Source organism: Homalodisca vitripennis, chromosome 2, assembly GCF_021130785.1.
Source record: "Homalodisca vitripennis isolate AUS2020 chromosome 2, UT_GWSS_2.1, whole genome shotgun sequence".
Lineage (NCBI taxonomy): Eukaryota > Metazoa > Arthropoda > Insecta > Hemiptera > Cicadellidae > Homalodisca > Homalodisca vitripennis.
Window position 1 is genome coordinate 11,618,132 of NC_060208.1, and position 21,865 is coordinate 11,639,996.

At 33.9% G+C, this 21,865-nt stretch overlaps 1 protein-coding gene across 1 annotated transcript in view; it reads right to left on the bottom strand.

The window, feature by feature from the left end:
* Window positions 1-281: 281 nt before the first annotated feature.
* The window catches only part of LOC124355534, a 248,782-nt gene continuing 227,198 nt past the window's right edge, over window positions 282-21,865 (bottom strand). The window contains exons 25-33 of the mRNA XM_046806698.1: window positions 21,252-21,482; window positions 17,672-17,908; window positions 16,816-17,034; window positions 12,000-12,268; window positions 10,722-10,928; window positions 7,169-8,487; window positions 6,190-6,325; window positions 2,601-2,680; window positions 282-1,666 (exon numbers count right to left, since the gene is read on the bottom strand). Coding sequence (XP_046662654.1) covers window positions 1,462-1,666; window positions 2,601-2,680; window positions 6,190-6,325; window positions 7,169-8,487; window positions 10,722-10,928; window positions 12,000-12,268; window positions 16,816-17,034; window positions 17,672-17,908; window positions 21,252-21,482 — 2,903 coding nt within the window. The 3' untranslated portion in view covers window positions 282-1,461. The remainder of the gene's footprint in view (window positions 1,667-2,600; window positions 2,681-6,189; window positions 6,326-7,168; window positions 8,488-10,721; window positions 10,929-11,999; window positions 12,269-16,815; window positions 17,035-17,671; window positions 17,909-21,251; window positions 21,483-21,865) is intronic.

A 21,865-nucleotide genomic window follows, 5' to 3' on the forward strand; every position in this document is an offset into this window, starting at 1 on the left:
TGTTTTAACTATTTATGATCATAGATAAGTACGGAGGTACTAAACTAGATAGACCCTGTTTGTTTTCCTTGACGTCTTATCTTATCAGCATCAGGCATGCCTAGACTGTTCTTGTTATCGAAATGAGACGAGTGCCTCCAGCCATCAGCGCGGGGCAGCACCTTTGGTGCTGCCCCGCGCTGATGTCAATAAAAGAAAAACATCCCTCGAGATAGTACCTATCAGTAAAATATAAAATTCTAGAGGGGCTGATCAGAAATATAAGTTGAAATGATTAGTTCACCTCAAACAATCAATTCCGTGGCTATAGTAGCGATTTAAAAACATGGGGTGAAATAACGGAACTCGACCAAATATTTAACGTCCTAAACCTAAGTCAACAATATTATTTTGTGGACCAGACAACCAATGTAAAATACATTTCACTTGTAGATCCTCACAAGCAAATATATATTAATATTTAATTTTCTTCCTTTATACCAGATGATCAATACCTTTTATGTGTTCCTTAACACATGATTTACTTAACCTCGATCAACAGTGACACAGCATTGCTTTAGTAAATATGTTTGTTTTCTTATAGGGCATACCCATGCACTACATAAATAAAGTGAAGTGCCATACCATTGCATTCGGTCAGCCTCAAAATTAGACTAATTAACATTGCATCAAGCATCATGTCAAACCCTAAATCATAATCCAGATATAAAGTAAAGATGAAACAAATTGCAGCTGTCAAAGCAACATACAACATTGTTTTGTTTCTTCCTTTTTAAATTTTAGAAATGATTTGACACACAAGTGTGTCATTTGAATTTATTATCTTTCTTGATCATTCAACTTATACGCTTCCAGCTATAATCTATAATTCTAAGAGCCGATAGTAGTTTTTGAAAGATCATACACTGTTATTTTGTAATTATTAACTTGGCAAATGTCTGTAATCCTGATAATTTTGTACAAGATGTTTTGTCAAAAAAAAAACTGAAATGTTGTTTTGTAAAATAAAAAAACGAAAACAATTTATCTCAAGATTGTCTTAAGGTGCACATAGACAAAGGTATGTTGTTAATAAGTGTCCCAATAGATAGATAGGGTCAAACAATTTGCTATCTTTTTATTTCCTCTACATCAACCTCCTCCTTCGCTTTCTGCTTGTCTCTATACACATCAGTCCAGAACACATGCCAATCACAGTTAAACTGTATTTGATTTAGTATCAAACCTATTGATAATATAGAACAAGATTTTATTTCATGTTGAATAACTCAATTATTTTAAAATTTGTTTCTGATAAAAAAATACTAAAATTCTGACATGGAAATGTTAAAGAAAATCAATGTACCGTACTGTGTTTAAAAATGCAATTTGCACAGTTTTCCTTCATTTGGGGTGCTTTATGTTAAGAAAAATTGATCCCCAATTAAATGAACATGTTCAGTGGATGTTGGTGAGATGTGTTCAGTCGGTGTAACCACTGCGGATGATGTGGATGCGCCGCCACGCGCGGTCCTCCTGTGTGAGGAGAGGTTCGTCGCTCAGAGTCGCGCGAAGACGTGACAGCCTTCCTCCACTGTGTGACCTCTTCAGGGGCTCCAATTCTGAGGAGTCCGAGGGCTCGTAACAGTCCCCACGTCGAATGCTTTGCTCCAGCCTTCGCAGAAACCTTGGGATGAAAACAGAAATAGTTCTTATTTATCTTTATTGAAGAGTTCAAGGTTTTATGACAGTCCTCACAACTGTGCCTTCACAGAACCTTTGTGATGGAAACAGAGACAGTTCTTATTGATCTTTCATGAGGAGTTCAAGGGCTCATATGGCAGTCATTACATCGTATGCTTTGCTGCAGCTTCTGCAGAAACCTTGGGATGGAAGCAGACTTAGTTCTTATTCATATTCAATGAGGAATTCAAGAGCTCACTGTAGTCCCCAAGTTGGATACTTTACTGCAGCCTTCACAGAATACTTGGAATGGAAACAGATTTAGTTTTTATTTCTATTAAATGAGAAGTTCAAGGGCTCATGGTAGTCCCCACGTCGGATACTCTAGTGCAGCTTTAGCAGAATCCTTGGGATGGAAACATAATTGGTTCTTATTTATATTCAATGAGAAGTTGGAGGACTCATGGTAGTCCCCACGTCGGATACTTTACTCCAGTCTACGCAAAATGCTTGGGATGAAAACAGAATTACTTCGTATTTATATTCAACTTAACACATTAATCTTAGAATTAAGTATGTAAAAAATTATATTAATTGTTTATTGTTCACAATGATGTAATACATTATATTAATATCGTTCCTTGTATTAGGATGATTAATTGAATTAAAGTTAATATTTTGATAATTTAATTCATTATTTTGTCAAAATGTGCTTAATAGTTTTGAAAGTTACAAGACAAATACTTTATCATAAAGAATACATTTTTAAAATGTACTGTTAACTTTGTAACTTATAGTTTTATTTATGGTTGCCTACATTTAGTTATTATATTATTGCTGATTCTTAAAATATTCTAAAACTAAAATACATAAAGAGTATTGCCAAATGAATATCTTTAAAAGTAACAAAGTTACAAGTCTCCTGAGTGAAGGCTTACCTTATCTGATGACTGATCGTTCTCATGCGGCTGACTTTACGATTGGGTTTAGGCAGCATCTGTGTTGTCACTGTGGCTTCCTGTAGAACAGTAAGGATACAACAATGCTCTAGAGATAAATTCAACAAGCAACAACTGGTAGGGTGGAGTATTTAATTTATTACCTCTCTAGAGTTGAGTGTGTGACCCAATATACTGGGTGCCCCTCAAAGAGGTTGAAACGTTTGATTTTATATTACTTGCCCATTTATGCACCGAACATTTTCAAACTCTATACAATTCATTAAATAGGTTTTTAAAATATTCTGTGAAAGTTTCAGCTCTCTAGCAATTGTTGAAACAAAATGGTGGCATTTTGAAAAACTATACTCTAAAAACAGTATTTTTGGTTTTGTATAATTATTTATTGTTATATTCTAGAGAAATAAAGCATTTCAATCAGAACATTTGAACATAGTGTATTAAAAAACCAACAATTACTGTCCACAATTATTCAAATTGTAATCCATCCACAGTGACATACTGATAACAGCGCTTATCAAATAAATAAAAAAATCTTACAAAGAAATTCTGCGGTATTCAGAGAAGTTCCTCTTTAATTGATCGTTTTAATTCCACATCATTATTGAAGCTACGAGTATAAACTTGTTCCCTTCAGTAACCCCATAGAAAGAAATCACACACAGTTAAATCTGGGGATGGGGTGGCCAATCTGTAATATCACTTCCATGACCAATCCAGACCAATCCAACGGCTGTGAAGGTTGTCATTTAGTAATCGCTTGACAGGATTGGCGAAATGAGGAGGAGCACCATCTTGTTGGAAGATTGCTTGATATATTTCTGGAGCCGTAAAATGAGGCAAGACTTGTAAATTTAAAACCTGTTCATACCTATTCATTGTACTGTCTGAAATGTCGTAAGATAGCACCCCATTACAACTGACAGCTGCCTAAACAATAATTCCTTTTGAGTATGCCACCATTTTATTTCAACAATTTGCTAGAGAGCTGAAATTTTCACAGAATATTTTTAAAACCTATTTAATGACTTGTGTAGAGTTTGAAAATGTTCTGTGCAATGGGCAAGTAATATTAAATCAAATGTTTAAACCTCTTCGTGAGACACACGGTACATTTTACTACTGACATAGTAAAATGTTATAATGTTGTACTTTTTTAATCCTTTCGATCTAGTCATTTCTTATTTCTCCTAAAGATTCTGTTGATTTTACTACAATGTATCTGCTGAAAATCCCTCAAATATTTTGCCAGTTTTTCAAATTTTCGTAAAAAATAATTTTTATAATAATAAAATATGTTAAGCTAAAAATAACAAGTCTAAAAATACTTTTTTCATACTGCACAAATAACAGCTGTTTTTGATAAGTTGGTCCATGAAGTGATTGTTTTCCGTTACCTTATAACGGAGATCCGAAAGATCAACTGGCGCACAATTTAAGTCTCTTCAGTGCGATAATCTCACAATTTGGTATTTAATAAAACAACATTTATAAAGTTATGTGAGGAATTACTAGTCTACTTTTTTATGTGGTTAAGTATTCAATGTCTTTACTTAACAAAAAATCAACTTCACAATGTATACGTGTTCAAATAAATTTAAAACAATTAATCTACAAAAATAATAGTCTACCTCTCTCTAAATAATGTTGAAATTGCAGAGTACAATATTGGAGAATCATTTGCACATAATTCACAAACCAGAATAAATGGGGTACTAGTGCAGAACTACAGGTAAAGAGATGTTTAACCTCAAAGTTTTGTAACATGCAGTCTTTAAATGTCTAAAGAAATTAATGGAAAATCAAAAAATTCAAGATTTACATACAAGCCAAACATACAGGTATTCAAAAGGCTATACAGAATGGAAAGATAAATGGTATTAAAAAATCACACCATAGTGATGAGTTTTACGAGATGTCTGAGCTACAACTACAGTAATTGAAAATATTTTCAGGGGAGAAAAAATCCGAACCCGAAAGATGAAGTTTTCAGACAGAGACTTCTATACCCCACACAGACTGCTATACATGCAACACAGATAAACATTAGAACATCATCTTACAACATTGACTGTGCATCTCAGCTTTGTTATGATCTCATTTTTTGTATTATGTATTTAAAACTAACTGTTCAAAAACTTATACAAGAGAGTTAGTTGTCAATAGTTACGGGGAAAGGGAGGTGTTTATTGGTTTTGGGTTGGAATGAAAAAAGTTTTAAACGAGAATTTGGACACAGCTCTTTAAGATACCATTGAATATAGGAAGCATATAGAAAAAAAAATTACTTCATAATGATTACTCCTGCATAAATTTGAAGCAGAATTTGGAAAATCTTATATCAAGCCCAAAAGAAAAAGTTTGACAAAATGGATATAAGTTTTTACAGAGTGTACATGTAAGATGATTGGAGTGAATTACATATTTGATATGCATACAAATTCATTTTCTTTAGTGAAATTAGTTTAAGAAAATTAATGTTTTAAAATTATATTTAAATTTTTTAATGTCGGTTTTTATTATATGTCAATAAAGGCATGTTACACCCAGAAGCAGCTATCCAGATTCATTTATGTATTGTAAATATTTCATATTTTTATTTTCAACAGTTTTTATATGTACCTGATTAAAAAAATGTTTGTATTTCTTATTTAAAATGCCTGCCATATTCCTTGTAGAGTGATAAAAAGTTATTTCTACTGTTCTGTCTTCAGAGAAAAGTTATCTTAATGATTTGAAAATTTATTCCAACCAAAAATGTATTACTATGTATTAATGTATTACTTGTATATATTACTAAAACGTATTACTTGTCTTCTACTTTTCCCACACACATATTATAGGAGGACATATTGTATATTGCAGAAAACCAGTTTTGAAATGAAAATATTGTGGAATAACATGAATTGAAAAATGTTACCTCTTGAAAAGCATCTGCCTCTGTATATTATTTCCAAAGGTGGTAAAAGATAATAAATTTACTATTCTAAAATATTATGAACTTTTTATATCTTATATAGAAAACTATGGAAGAAATTAAAATAGTGCTATTTTACATGACGTAATTATAAATATCTCTTAATAGATCTTCCAATTTGAAATTTTGTAGTTGCCCCATATACCACCTAACCATTTTATGGTGAGTTGGATGGTTTTGATAAGTATAAAAATCAACAACAAGTTATACAAGATTGCAAATCCGAGAACATTTTCTCCCATTTAAAAAGGTTCTAGGAGGAGCGTTGCAGGATTTTTAATACTATAAATGAAAAATTAGAAGCTTGTCCCTTGTTAGTTAACATTATAGTGAAATATAGTCTTGTACTTCCAACAAGATAATGTTTTGCTAATTTTGTCTTTCTTCAAATAAAAAAAATTCTGATAAGAACTCAATTATTATTGATTCTATTCAAAACTTTAGCCATATTAACATTAATTATTTGATGCTTTTCAAAATTTAAGAAAATCTCTATGGACTTCAAAACTGAGATACACCTATTTTAAAGTCAGGTATGACACATCAGGAACATCATTCAGATACTGTACAAAAGCTGTGAACGCTGCTGACCTCTCCTGTATCTTCTCCGGACGCTTCGTTGGAAGGAACTTTGTCTGAGTCAGCGGCCCAAGCAGCCTCTACTTTGTCCCAATTCCGGTCAGGGCTACGAGCATTGTCTGTAGTCGTTCTTGACTGTCCCAAATCCCTGGAAAACATCTTTGTATTATTCTTAATGGAAAATACAACAGCAAAAAGTAGCAAAATTATATAATATATTACTCTATAGTGAAAGTGTTTTGGGTGGTTTATACATTTCAGTTTAACCTACACTGGGTACGGCAAAAACCGATGTGTCACTTAAATCTGGGCAACCTTACTTTTACAAAATTTAATATTAAGATCTTAAGGAAAAGTACTCAAATTCTTCTAAAGAAAATCTCAATGCAATACTAAAAGTTAAAAAAAGCTGTCAGAACCATTAAAAAAAATGTTTTTAATCTGTCAAAGAACGTTTTAAAGAATTACATATATTAACTATATATGAATTTCATATTTTTGAAACCATCACGTAGATTAAACATAAAAAATCCATCAGTAGCAGTAAGGTGGTGCATCACTATGACACCAGATACTATAAAAATGAATTTGTGATCCCTTGTCATCATTATGAATTTTATAAAACAATTCATTATATATAGGAAATAAATGTTTAAGAAAAATTCCTGATTATATAAAAAGTGAGGGTAAATTTACTTGTTTTAAAAGAAAGTTTAAAGAATTTGTGGTAGTTAATTCTATTTAACTTTATATTCTTTTGAAGAATTGAGCACTTCCCTCAGGACCTTAATATTAAATTTTATAATACTAAGTGCATACTCTTTAATACTTGTTAGGTATCAGTAAAAATTAAATTATAAACTTTACATTACAACTATATATTGTAATTTGACTACTTTTTTGATTAAATTGACACTATTCGATGTACAAAATGTGCGAATGAATAAATAAATATTACTTTGACTTTGATTTTATTATAGGTCAGACGTACCCGACAGAGTTGATGCTCTCAGTGGATGATGAAGAGGTTGATGAAGCCACCTGAGAGTGTGTTCGCACTCTCCTCTTGGGGCTGGGCTTGTTGCGAGTGTTGTGGCGACAGAACGGATCCGACTTTCCTGGAACGTCGAGTAACGTCTGAGTCGGCATTGACGTCTCCTTCCCGTCCTTGACTTCCTTCATCTTTCCAGGAGACTTGCTTCTTCTTCTTTCTCTTCTCCTGCAGGAGGGCTTTCTGTTAGCTGCCATCTTGCAGCAATCAGAGCTGGCACAATCGTAGAGACCGTCGGAGTCGGTAAGTCTTCCATAGAACATAGGAGAGAATCTCCCCATTCCTCCGGTCTTGTCGCTGAGAGGACTTTCACTCCTGGAGCTGACGGGACTGCAGTGGATGTCTATCCCACTAGGGTCTGGGTTGACCACTATCGAAGGCAATTGCAGTGAGATCTTACAGACGTCGTTGGGAGGTGGTGCTAACCGATAACAGTCCAAGCCTGCTTCTACACTTGCACAAGGCTTTACACTTCTCACGGCCGCTTTCTGTTCCAAATTTGATTCGAAACTACTGCAGTGCTTCAGTTTCGGCCCGGGGGAAGTGGGCAGACCGATCAGTTTTTTCCCGGACTCCACCATTTCCATGCCGATGAACACCTCGAGTTCTTTAGCACTCTTCAGTTCCCCGTCTTCGATTTTCTCGTCGAGGTGATCAGTACCGAAACCCTCGTCATTAGACTCGATCTGAGGATCGTCCGAAAGGGTTTCCGAATCGGACCTTCCTCTAAGGCACCCTACAAGTTTAGACTTATCTTCCGTTCTGGAGGTCCTCAATAGGCAGGACGGTTTCTTCGACTGGTGGGAATCATCCACGTCAGAACAGAGGGGATTGTTCGAGCCGCATCGCGACGGGCCCGGGCTGGCCATCGAACTGTACCCTGAAGAACTCAGGTTGGACTCAGAAGTAGTTCTGTCCGCACGAGTGCACATCGAGAAGGGGCTCAGGTAGCACATCCCTCCGGAACTGTTCACTCCGGATTTGGTCGCCGGGGACTCTGCGTCGGACTCCACCTCACTCATGCTGCACGTGACAGTGATGAGAGGAGGAGGTACGGGTAGTTCTAGCGACGTCGGCTTGTCCAAGTCCTTGAGCAACTTGCTTCTGTGGGGGAACAGAGGCTCCTTGTGGGGCGGGGGTGAGCCAGGGAACAATAGAGAAGGTGGAGAAGGTCGAGTGGGTGATGGCTGCTGTATAGTCAGAGTCGGTATCACAAGAGAACTGGTCACAGCACTCACTGGTACGTCTATTTTCTCAGGCTGCAACAAAGCATACCTCATGATGTAAAATTAAATGAAATAATTTATTGTATTATAACACTTGGAACTTAATCTTTATCTAATGATCTTACGATAGAGTTTAGGGAAAATAGGATTTTTGGGGACATATTTCTCAAGTACATTTTTACTCAATTGTTAACGAGATTATAAAATGAATTAAATTGTTTGGACATTGAAAAAATGTAAAAAACTATACCTGAACTCGGATTAAAAATTTTTAACTTGGTTTTAAACTGTTTTAATCTTTTTCAGTGTTAATTTTATAAAAGTATACATTATTGTCTCTAGCTTCTTCACCAACAGTTTGCGTATAACATTCATATTTTTAAAACACCAGTATAAACACTTCTAAGAACACAATAATAAGAAATGATCTTAATAGTAAATAATGTTATATGAACGTGTTATGGATATATCTACTGGAAACTAAAAAATTAACAACTTTTTGACACTTTATAGCAGTAAACAGCCATCATGTAATTATCAGACAAAAGAGCCAGTCTCTTAGAAACAGTCATGAAACAGTCATGTTATTACCACAATAGAGAACCAGTCATATGATCTCATTATCACAGAGAATCACTTATGTCATATCGTCACAATAGAGAAGCAGTCATGTAAAGTCATTATAGAGAGCCAGTTATGTCATTATCACAATTATAGAGAGCGAGTCATAATATCATATCATTATCACAATGGAGAACCAGTCATGTAAAGTCATTATAGAGAGCCAGTTATGTCATTATCACAATTATAGAGAGCGAGTCATAATATCATATCATTATCACAATGGAGAACCAGTCATGTAAAGTCATTATAGAGAGCCAGTTATGTCATTATCACAATTATAGAGAGCGAGTCATAATATCATATCATTATCACAATGGAGGACCAGTCATGTAAAGTCATTATAGAGAGCCAGTTATGTCATTATTACAATTATAGAGAGCGAGTCATAATATCATATCATTATCACAATGGAGGACCAGTCATGTCATGTCATTATCTCAATAAAGAGTCAGTTATGTCTTTATCACAATAGAGAGCCAATCATGTCATGTCATGTCATATCATGATCATAATAGAGGACTATTAATGTCATATCATTATCACAATAGAAGACCATTAATGTCATATCATGTCATTATCACTATAGATAACCGGTCATGTCATGTCTTGTCTTTATCACAATAGAAAGCCAGTCATGTCATATCATTCAGAAATCAGAAAACTTTATTCAATTTCATCAAGAAAAGAATAGGTGTCAAAGTATTACAATATGTAATAATTTATCCATATATAATATATATAATATCCATATAATACATTTAGTTCATTGTCCAAACTATTACTACCATATTGTTGGCTAATTTGCAAAGATTTTAAATGAAATAGTTGGATGCTATAAATTAAATATTGCTTCAGATTAAATTCCCAAAGCTGATTGGTATGAAAGTTAAATAAATTGATACTAATAAGGTTTAATTTAAACAGAATCAACCCATTAGTAGAGCACAAAAAACTAGAAATCAAAAACACTTAATTTTATTTGTTTTCTGTTTTAGACGAGATAATTGTTTAGTTAATAATAATATGTTGCTTTACACATTCTCTACCAAGGGGACCGGAGGCAGAGGATGATTTCTGAATTTCTGACACTGGTAGCCAAGTTTTAAAAGTAAAAGTCTCAAAATTTATACAAAAATATTGCTCACAAAATGATGAACTGCAAATTTTTATTTTAAATTTATATAGTTTCTTTACAGCAATTTGTTATTATAAATAAAATAATTGTTCTGTTTCTACACATCAAATTCTATGATCAGCTAATTTACAAATCAAGTTTCCAAAATTAAAATCGGTTGCAAATTAAGGGGAAAAAAGAAAAAAATGCTTTATTTTGGTGCTGCTCCGTGGTGGCACAGTTTAGAACTAATACCAGGACGTTTATCATTAACAGATTCACAATATTGGTAAGTCATTGTCAGGCAACATGCTCGCCAATGCATACTTGAGATCATGTGGTTAATCCATGTAGAATTAGTTTCTATACTGGTTGAACATACTTCATACATGAATATCGCCTCTGAAGTAGTTAGGTAAAATTTGGACTAAAGTTATGAGACAAATAATTAATATATTCAAAAAATATATTTAAGCTCTTTAAATTGTGCTTACATTGCTAATACTAACAGAACCATGATCAGGATTACCTTGCAGTGGAAGAGAGGAATATTCTGATGGTGGCGTGGCATGACGGGGGTGAGTGCAGGGGAGGGAGAGGGGGTCGGCATCTCCTTGATTGGGGACAGACACTTGTTGGGGACCTCCAGCAGGATGGTAGGAGGGTGGAGGAGGTTGCTACCCCCGGAGTAGTGGAGGGCGTTCTTCTGTGCGCTAAGAGGGTCGAGCACTGACACCTGGTTAACAGAAATTGCTGTGTTTGTGGAGTTTTCTTTGGTCTTATCAGGGAAAATTCTACATTTACTTTCATATCAATGCTGGTGACGAGAAAAATTTTGTATTTTTGTACATGAAAGGTATCTTTAAATAGAAAAATAATATAGTATAATATTTTTTCAAATGTTGTTAGAATTAGTTATAAAACAGTTGAATAATTTACAATGTATCAAAATAAATATATAATATAAATCATTGTTATTTATTAGTATTATATATTTATAAATATATTTGAATTTTTATGTAAACCAACTTATGGTCCATGTCCATAACAATCATTAAAAATAGAAACACTCAATAAATATTACCAATACCAATATGTTACCAGACCACAAAAGAATTAATCTTCAACATATAAAAATGCATCAAGTGCTGTCGTCTAGCACAGATAACCTATACATATACAAGCAACATCATCGTGCATACAGTGTTAAGCAAAATATGCAAATAGCAAAAGGAAACAGGATTTTTCCGGACATTTGCCATCGTTCAGTGAAACAAAAAATCAGTAACACTACTTTTCGAGATCTGCAATCTGATCTTTTCTTCAATTAAATAACTAAACTAACACATAATTACAAACTAGGCTAAAATAAACAAATCATAACAGAGCGTTGTGACACGCCTAAGTCAGGAATCACAACCATAATGTTGTGTGTCAGTTTCACTAACCTTAAAACATGCACTTAATAAAAAACTAAACACAACACTAATTATTAACACTGAAATACAGAATACACAGAATACAGGTCACAACACGTCTGCATTCGTCGAGCAACCACCTACGACTGACCAAAGGCCAACAGCAAGTGAACTTCAAACAAAGAATACAATAATAGTGAAATGAGAGATCTAGACAATTATAATGATGAAGTAAAAGACTAAAAGAATTAAACAGGCTGGAAATGCCTTGCCAAGAAGTCTCACTTTTAAAGGAATTAGAGCTTTGTAAGCGTAAAGATAGAAAAGCGCAAGGAAGACATAAACTTCAATGCCCCAACTGAAGTTACAGTTGAGGAGGGCGATCTCACCTGGATGGTGTTTTTCCTGGTGAACATCGGCGGAGAGTCTGGTGGTCCACTGGAGCTGGAGACTGGAGGAGTGGAGGAGTCATCGGATCCTGCCACATCGTCCTGCGGCGAGGAGGCAGTGGGGGTGGTGGAGGGTGAAGCCACCTCCAACCCTGCACCAGTCACCGCACTGACTGCCGTGAAATTCCGGAACATCGCAAGTATGGAGTCCGCAGAGTTCGCTTTCTTCTGTCCTAGGACCAGCCTCTCCGGCCGCTTGGCAAACTCACCTTCGCAGGGTTACAGGTTCAGAATATCAGAATGGCAGCAGATAAATTTAATGAGCAAAATATGGGTAACATACCACATTTACCTCCGTCTGTTTGTGTACCTATTCCATTTTTCATTCTATAGCAAATAAGTATATGTCAAAATAGTATGTTCATACACAACTGGTTTATCTGCATTAGTTTAAACTAAAATATGTAGAAAACAAAAGTTTTATAGTAACTGTAAAAATCCTTCAAAATCATTAGTTTTAGACTAAAACAAGATTTATTTAGTTGCAACATTCAAAATATAATAGAGAGAATTCCTGAATTGGACTTCCATAATGAATTTCCTTAGATTGTATTATCTATAACATCCCCCCATGGGGAATTAACATTTAATCAAAAAGTTTAATTCGATCCAGTAAAAATTTTACAAAAAATTTCATAGGTATTAAAGTTTTGTTAATAGTATAATACTACATGGTTAAAACACTGAGCATTAAATAAATATCTTTAGAAGTGGATGTTATTGTACAAAAACTGATTTTATTGTAAAACCGCTAACAATTACAATTAATAAAAAAAAAAAAACACATATATATATATATATCTATCTAGTTGTTTATAACTAAACACCCCCTACAATAATTTGTTTGTTGTAAATTTATGCCGCGGTGGTACCTAAACAAACGTACACATCTACAAATCTTGTGCAAAACCCACGTTTTAAATGCGAAGATCTCAAAATAGATATTTCCATTGAAATCAAAATTAAATTTGTTCAGGTCCAATACTTCTTTTGTATTATATATGGAGAATAGTGTAAATAACTTTAACGTTGTATAATGTAAAATTTCTTATGTTTTTAATACTTCACATAATGTACTCACTATGTATATTTCCATTAATTTTTTCAACTGAACATTTAAACTCTTCACGTACAATTTACATAATTTGAACAAAATACAACAAATCATTTGCAAAGCTGTTGATTTATTCTTGACTTTCTGTATTTATACAATGGTCAAATCTTCTTGAAACCAGTTGACCTATGTACTCATATTGTGCATATAACTGCCTGTATTGTAACTATGACTGTTAATTTTTGTATGTTACTGTAATACAGCTGGTTTGCATGGTAAATGTGAACTAAAAGAAGATTGTAGCACTAAATGATGATATTTGTGTGAAACCAATCATACAGTGGCAAAATATAGAAAATAGAACTTCCTTATTACAAAATTATGAATATTACTACAGAAAAGAATATTGGATCAATAATGTTTATTGATTTAAAAATAAGTATCATGAGCACGAAATAGAATTAAAAATTTAGTTAAAAGCTGAATAAACAACTATTTTTACAACAATCATCAATAAAAAGGTGATTAAAGTCCAGTACAAGTTAAATTAATATGATTTTGCATTCTTTACTTCTGTGCGAAATAAAATATAAAATAATAGAGTAATTAATAAAGCATAGAATATTAGTATTAGGAGCAGTTCATATTTTAAAAATACTGTGCTGGTAATTAATATTTATTGATGCAATCATGTAAAAAATATGTAAAACTATGTAAAAACTAATAGTTTCTACATTAAGAGAGAAAGTAAAAATAAATAACCATATCTTCTAAACATTATGTAATGTAAAAAAATGTGAAAATCTTTTGTGTTTCTTAAAATGATAAAAAAGACCTGTATTTTTTTATTTTTTCACAATACCACATCTTTAAAATATTAAAAATATCACAAAAACCGGAACCCAAAACCGTTTACCACAATTTTATATTTCGCCCAATGAAAAATATAGTTTACGAAACGTATGTTCTAAGTTATTGGTTGGTTTTATTGAAAACCAAAATTGGTTTTTTTTATCAATGAGAATTTTTTTATTTTAAAATAGTTGTATATTTATATTTTTTAATAGTCAGAATTATGTGTTAATAAAACTCTCACGTGATTTGATATGAACATGGTATTTGTTGACTTTTTGTTATACCAAATAAACCATTATACTACGGTTTGATAACTTTTAAGTAAATGAATATCCAAATAGTACGGGATAAGAACAGCACTAATATGAACACAAACCATTTACGAGTATGTGATAAAAACACGATTTGTGTTTATTAGGTTTTAGAAAGCACATTACAATATGGCATGACACAAATTTACTAGCAAACTCGAGTGTCACGAGACTTGTGTTCCAATTTTTAAGGAATTAAAAGTAATGACTATTCCTAATATGTATATATTCTATTGCCTTATAAGTGTAAAGGAACAACTTGAAACATTTACAACTAGGCAGGATATTCATGATTATCCTACTAGAACAAAACATTTGTTACAACTCTTACCAGTTAAATTAACCAAAACAAAATGCAGTCATCTTTTTATGAAAATTAAATTGTTCAATAAGTTACCATTAGATGCTAGATCTGTATCTTTAGTTAAATTTAAAACAGTTTTGAAGTGCTGGTTAAAATTTAATATATTTTATTGTGTTGATGAATTCTTAAATTGTGATACCACAACAATAATTTTTTAAATTTTGTCTCTTATTATGTATTTATTTATTCAGTTATTTATTTAGTTTTAATATTGTTGAGTTTTAAAATTTTATCCATGTTAAATGTGTTAATAGTTATTTATTATTGTTAATTTATATAGATCTGTTGGTTGTTTGGTTATTGTTGTTATTAATTATATAGATCTATATATTTGCTGGTAGGCTGGATTGAGTAGGTAGAATCTGAGTAGTTTGTTTTAGTTTTAGTTTAGTGTTTTAGTTTAGAATATTTTAGTAACTTGACAAAGTCTATTGCACTATTGAATGTGTTTAAAGACCAATAAAGATCTTGAATCTTGAATCATCGAGATGAAGTTAATAGCTAACCTTCACTAGTGGTTACGGTAAATTATTGACCGACACCAGAGCGATCTTTGAACTTCACTATACAACATGATTTCTGTACCTACGAAATATAAATACCCTGGGGCATCTTAGGCTAGGTTGGGCTTAAAAGGTTTTTAGTACAGACACCTTTAGATGTCTCGGGTTTTAAAAATTTAAATGGTTCGTTAATCTTCGTCCTTGTTGTTGTTCGTTACTTGGTAGTTTGATTTAAATATTGCATATTAAATCATCAAAAAGGTTGGTAGCACTAAAAGGTGTTGGTTTTCAAAGAATAGTGAATGGATATCGGAGCAGAGCTTCAAAAATGCCAATGTCTAAACACTGTTCGTCCAAGTACAAGCAAATAATAGCGGAATGCAAAGCAGACAACGTTACTATATCCGGAGGAAAATGGAAGAAGAGTGCAGGTTAGACTCACGGTGCGGTAGGGGTGGAGAGGTTAGAGGAGTCTGATCTTAATGACTGCCGTGTTTGACTTGGGGTTCAAAGCTCTTGAGGAACTGCTGCGAGCACCCGACCTTTGAAACACGGACATTCTAGAAGGGTGCTAAATATCGAGTACCTAATATAGCATGCAAGGACAGGACACCATATAGTCCTGATGCAAAATCATGCACATCTTTCTGTGAACAAATTGGAGAGAATTCAAGCAGTAAGAAATAATGGATTTATTTTACACTAGATAATTCGATACTAGACGTTTTTAAGTAAGGAAAATTGTGTATACAATTTAATAAAAATACTCCTTTGCCTGTTTTGATCTCAGACAGACAGCAGAGCTGGGAATTTAAGTCTGACATTATGTTTAGGAAAGACACTACTTAATCAATCTTAATTATTTTTGCATATGTTGTTGTCAGGTACATAAGGTAAGGATATGTTTTCTATGAGATAAAAAAATCAATCATACCTAAAGGGTAATAAAAAATAAATCTGTCAAAAGTGTAAATCCAACAACTTATGCAATGTCCTGACCAACTAAATTTAACTTTGTTATTTATCCAGAAAATAATCTCAAAAGGCACTCGACATTCTTTTACAATGTGTGATAGTTTGGGTGGTCGCTCTACAATAGCAGGACAGATCTTCGAGTCGTACTTATTTCAATTTCATTAGTTACATTGACCAACGCTGACCGTAGTCCTGTACTTTGAAGCGGTTAATCAACCACAGTAGTCTCATTACACGTTGTTCTCGCAATTAATTGAATCCGGATTTACGGAGTTAATAGAAAATGCATGCATGTAACTGGAATGTTCTAAACATATTAACAAGTATTCAATCAGGTTATCTCGTTTGGAAGATCTTGAATGAGCGAATTAGGAGTTTGACTAGATCAAACAATAGATTAGGAATTATTATTCAATCGGTTTGACGAGTTTAGGTAAAGAGACACATCTACGGTTGAGGTTTGATTTGCAGTTAAAGCTTTACAGATCCCTAATTACTGAGGAGAAAGTTATAAAAGAAATGAGGATAACGTTACCTTAACGTTTGAAATTAGTGGGGGGGGGGGGGGGTTGGCGAAGTAAAACACACTATGAGAAGAGGTACCACTGACAAGAGTAAATTTACATGTGTGTTTGAGAATTGAAGTTGGGAAAGGATTACAGAATGATCTTGCAGTCGAAATCATGATTCTCACCTGAAGGCACAGAGAGCGCCATGTCCGAGCTGGACAAGGAGTCACTGCCCTGGTTGCTGCTCGTGCTGTTGGGTGACTTGAGCTCCTTCGGAGGACTAGGAGGCTGCACCGTGATGTTTGCACCCTCCAGCTCCGACCCTGATGACATCTCTGACGACACTTTGTCCAGGAGACGTGCGAACGTTACCTTCTTCTCCTGCTTCAGTTCTTGCGTCCTCGCTGCAATGTGAGTTTGGTTAGATCATGTACTACTCACCCACCCCTACTGTTACCCTACTGCTCCGATCATGAATTAGGAAAAGTGCACATTACCATAACTGCACTTTAGACCATTAATCTGTTTTGCATTGTAATTCTACATTATCTACCTGATTATAAAAATGTCAGTAATTTAAGTTTTGGAACGTTTTGAAATGAATTTTAGCACCACATATGGCTGAAAATAACACTGTTTCGTAGAGAATATCGGTGGCACTGCTTTTTTGTATGGATTTATGTATCATTGCTGCAATTTGTTATTTAACAATAAATTATGGTGAATGTAAGTAAATAACTAAAATATGATGAGGTCTAGTCAATCGCCTGCGAGACATATTGTCTTTTTAATCCAGGTTTTGAAACGGTTACTGTGGATTAATATTCGTACCAAACGGATACTGTGGATTAATATTCGTACCAAACGGATACTGTGGATTAATGTTCGTACCAAACGGATACTGTGGATTAATATTCGTACCAAGCGGATACTGTGGATTAATATTCGTACCAAACGGATACTGTGGATTAATATTCGTTCCAAACGGATACTGTGGATTAATATTCATACCAAACAGATACTGTGGATTAATATTCATACCAGCAGCAGCAGCGGCAGCCACAACAGATGGGTCAAGAGTAAAGGAGGTCTCAGCAGAATCGACGTCAATCTTGATGTCACCCTCTGCATCTACCCCAGTCATCATAACACTCTCAGTCGATGATTGGCGAACTGCCGGGGCAACTAAGTGTTGTAAAATCATCTTTTTCTCGACTGCAGCGACATTCTTCTTGATCGGTGTAGAATTCACACGCTTCTTCCTTGGCGAGGGAGACCCTGTACAGAAAACTCCACTTAGTGTTTGGGATTAAAAGGGGGTTTTATATAAGATTCAAGATAAAAATGTCAATAGCTTTGTTTTATTGCTTAAAATATTTAATTTAAATCTTTGCTAGAATATAATCTAATCAGCAGATCAGCTGGTGTTTCTTAACAGTTTCTAATTCAATAAAGGTTACTATTTAATTTGTTCAAGATGTATTGTTAATTGAAATATTTTGTTGTATATTATTTTAACACTATAGAACTATTAACTGAAATATTCCTATCAGTATATTTACAGTTGCTTAACAAAGCTGCATGCATTAAATCTAGTATACAACATAAATAACTTGATTTAACATATTTAACTATAGAAACAGTTATACTCCTATAATACAATAAAAATAATACTAATACAATTAATTATATTATTACGAAAATATTTCAAAAATACTACAAAATCTATATTTAATGCATCTAACAATAAATTCAGCTATAAAAACTTTAAGAAATACAAACACACCAAAAGAGGTGAACATAGAATGTGAGAATATATGAAACATAGCATTTGCAATAGTGCTGGAAATCATTGAAACCAATTTACTCAAAGACAAGTATTTTTGAAATACGTAAAAGTTGGTAAAACTTACAAATGATGATACTTTTTAACATTTAACAATAATTTATTGTTACATAATGACATCATGACAATTAATTAAAAATTAATGTAATTCCATTTAAATAATTCATTAACGCTATTCAAATTGAGATAAATATTTCCATAAGAGGTTAAATGTGATTAATGAATATTTTTAGTAATGTTACATTCTATATCATGCATTTTTCTGGTTAATTAAACAAGTATGTTGAGTAAAGTAAGTATTTGCAAAATTCAACGAATTTTGTCTTTTGTTTTTTCTGTTAGAAAAACCGTTGCTTCCGACAGCAAGCTACAATAGTTTGTATATATTTTGTAGGTAAAATACTTTCCTAAACTATTGGAAAACAAATGTGAATAAATATTTCCTGCCCTTTTAAGTATGACACGGTTGAATGGATATCATGCATGTAATACATATCTAGTAGAAAAGGTCACTTACACTCATATATACTTCCTATATACACAACCACTAAGTCAACCTATAAAACTATAAAGTGCAATTACCATGCTCCATTCCGTGAACTGTTCACAAAATAGATACACAATAAGACAATATATCATAAGGGTTAATCGTAACGTTAGATCTAGGAAAAGTTGAAAGAGAAAGGCAGGAAGCGGGCAGGCAAGCAGTGCTGGGATAGACATAGACGCTGGGAAAGAAGAAGAAATAGAGTCCCTCGGCACGTTCTTGATCTTGAGTGTCGGTAAGAAATGGCCTTCACTTTTAACCCTCTAAGTGCTAGAGTCACAATACTTATAGTACCAACGCACGAGACAGATGTGTATATATTATAGTCGATTCACCGAGTGTTGGGAGTGACGATATGATAACAGGCCGGTTCACAGTACGTGTAGTGTAGTCTACGCACAAGACAAATGACCGGTGGATCGTTAGTAATAATCTCTTGAATAAACTTACCCATTCTTCCACCATGTCAGAGTTGACTCTTTATTAGGTAAAGTAGAGAGAGCAAATCGAGTGACTCAGCACCATGTGGACTTTCCCAGGTTTCTCTTACCAAATCGTCACAACTTAAGGGTTCACCACGCTTCGAGTAAGGCAACAATCTCAACACTCGATAAATAAATTTTAATTTTGTAAACTTTAATAATATCTGATGTTTATCTATTACATTTACGAACAATAATCATAATACAACGTTCATTATATTCTGAGATCATTACTTTGTATGCATTCATTGTGTGCATATGGTTTAAAAAAATGGATTTTCATGAGATTTTAATTTTTATAATAACCAACGCCATTCCTGTTTACAGTTTACTCATGTGGTTCCACCCCTTTTCCAGTTTAAAGAACCAGTTTAAGTTTTTGTTGAGAGAAATGTATACAAAATATAATTTCAAAATCTGCTCCTAATACAGTAACTCTAGCACTTATAGGGTTAAAAAACTATACTGTTTGTTAAAGTATAAAGTCGAGTTCATGTACGCCATTGGAAATATGTGATTTAATTTGTGTTTTTTTTCATGAAAATGAAAGGCATATTATATAGTTAACTGTAGACTGCCTTTTTCACAGACTAGAAACGTATTTATGTACAAGGAATGTCTGTACACTACAAAGAGATTGTGTGAAAATTTTGTCGGTTTCTCAAAATGCATGTGAATGGCTTATTCTAACTTTACCAAGCAATTCACTTCTTTGGCTTTGAATGTGACTTTCTACACTGGTCAATGGTGTGAGTCGGTGAGTCTCATATCATAGCGAAAATGAGGATGAACAACAATACCGATAAAATAACTGACGAGAGAGAATATGGAGGAGTAGAAATTGTTCTATACGAGTGTCTAGCTGCACGCACAAGTTCCGGTTTGCGGATCGGGGACTCGCTCATGTAGCCAAAATATTGAACTCAAAAAGATAGATGTTTTGTGGTTTAATAAATAAAAGAATTTTTTTAAGACTTGGACTCGACGCGGTATTATTATTGTTTATAAAATGTAGTCACATTTCGCGAAGAGTGCAACGGTCAAAAATCTTATTCTTTACTGTCAACAGAATGACTTGTAATAACAGATACTAATATTTTTGAATTCATTGAGAACCAACCACACTATGGAGAGCTTAACTATTTGTGAATTACTTATTTGGCATTGATATTTATACAAATTGTGAATAAAAGAAAACTATTATTTATAAACACCCAAAAATTATATATAATAAAAACCAAATAAACCCCGTTGATCAAAAAGCTTTAGATGATTTCATTTACATGAACTACTAATATTTTAGTTATTCCTATAAGAAATCTCAAATTTTCCAAGCAAAATTGGATAATAAATGTAGGGTTACTATTTGACAAACCGTAATTTTATTTTTTACAAGTGTGATAGTATTATTTAAGCTTTATAACGTTTCTTGCTTGGTATTAAATCGCAAACATTATATTGTTTTATTATTTAGTTTTATCAGCATTTACAATTTCTTGCATCTAAAAATTAAACATAACTAGTAAAGCGATTATAAGTGTTTAGTTTATTTTAGTTTTTACGGTAGCATCAATGTAATTAACTTGTTTAACTTGTCAGTATTGATACGTTGCTCAAAGATGTGGAACTGATCCTGAAGACTACTGGCCGTGGGCCGATAGAGACAGAGAGTGAGACAGAAGTGAAGTGTGAACATGTACAAGGCCGGGTCCCAGAACTGAGTGTCGGGGACTGGATGTTTCTTACTTCTCGCAGGTGGCTTAAGCAAATCGTCCAAACTAAAGGTTCTGGCAGTATGGGCGGGAGGCACCAGAGGGCTGGCGAGACTCAGCAGAGAGGGTTTACGGATACCGAGGCGTGAGAAGAGAGTGCGGGGCGGACCGGTAGAGGCGGGGGCGGAGATCGGGGCCGGGTGAGAGGTGTAGAGTGATCCGGGCAGTTGCTCTCTCATAGAGGCCGATCTTCCGGACAGGTGACCTGCACAAGTCATACAGATTACAACTTGGGAACTTACATAAATCTTAAACAAATTAACAATACTATAGGTAAACCGCTTATAAAAAGACACTGGGCGATTTTAGTTCACGCAGGATGGGGTAAATACCCCTCCGCCGCTGCGATGTCCCCCTCTCCCAGTATCCCCACCACTGCTCGGCATTCGCCCGCTTACTCTATCCCCTGACCACTTAGCGGCTAACCTCACACCAAAAAACAAGCTCCCTGGATACGTCTATGGCTACATTAGTTTGCTAAATTAATATTTTACGCTTGTATATACCTGCAAACAAAAATATGGGAATGGGTAAGTAGCTCCAGTGTAAACAAAATGGCGCGAGCGATCCACACAGCTGATAAAACAG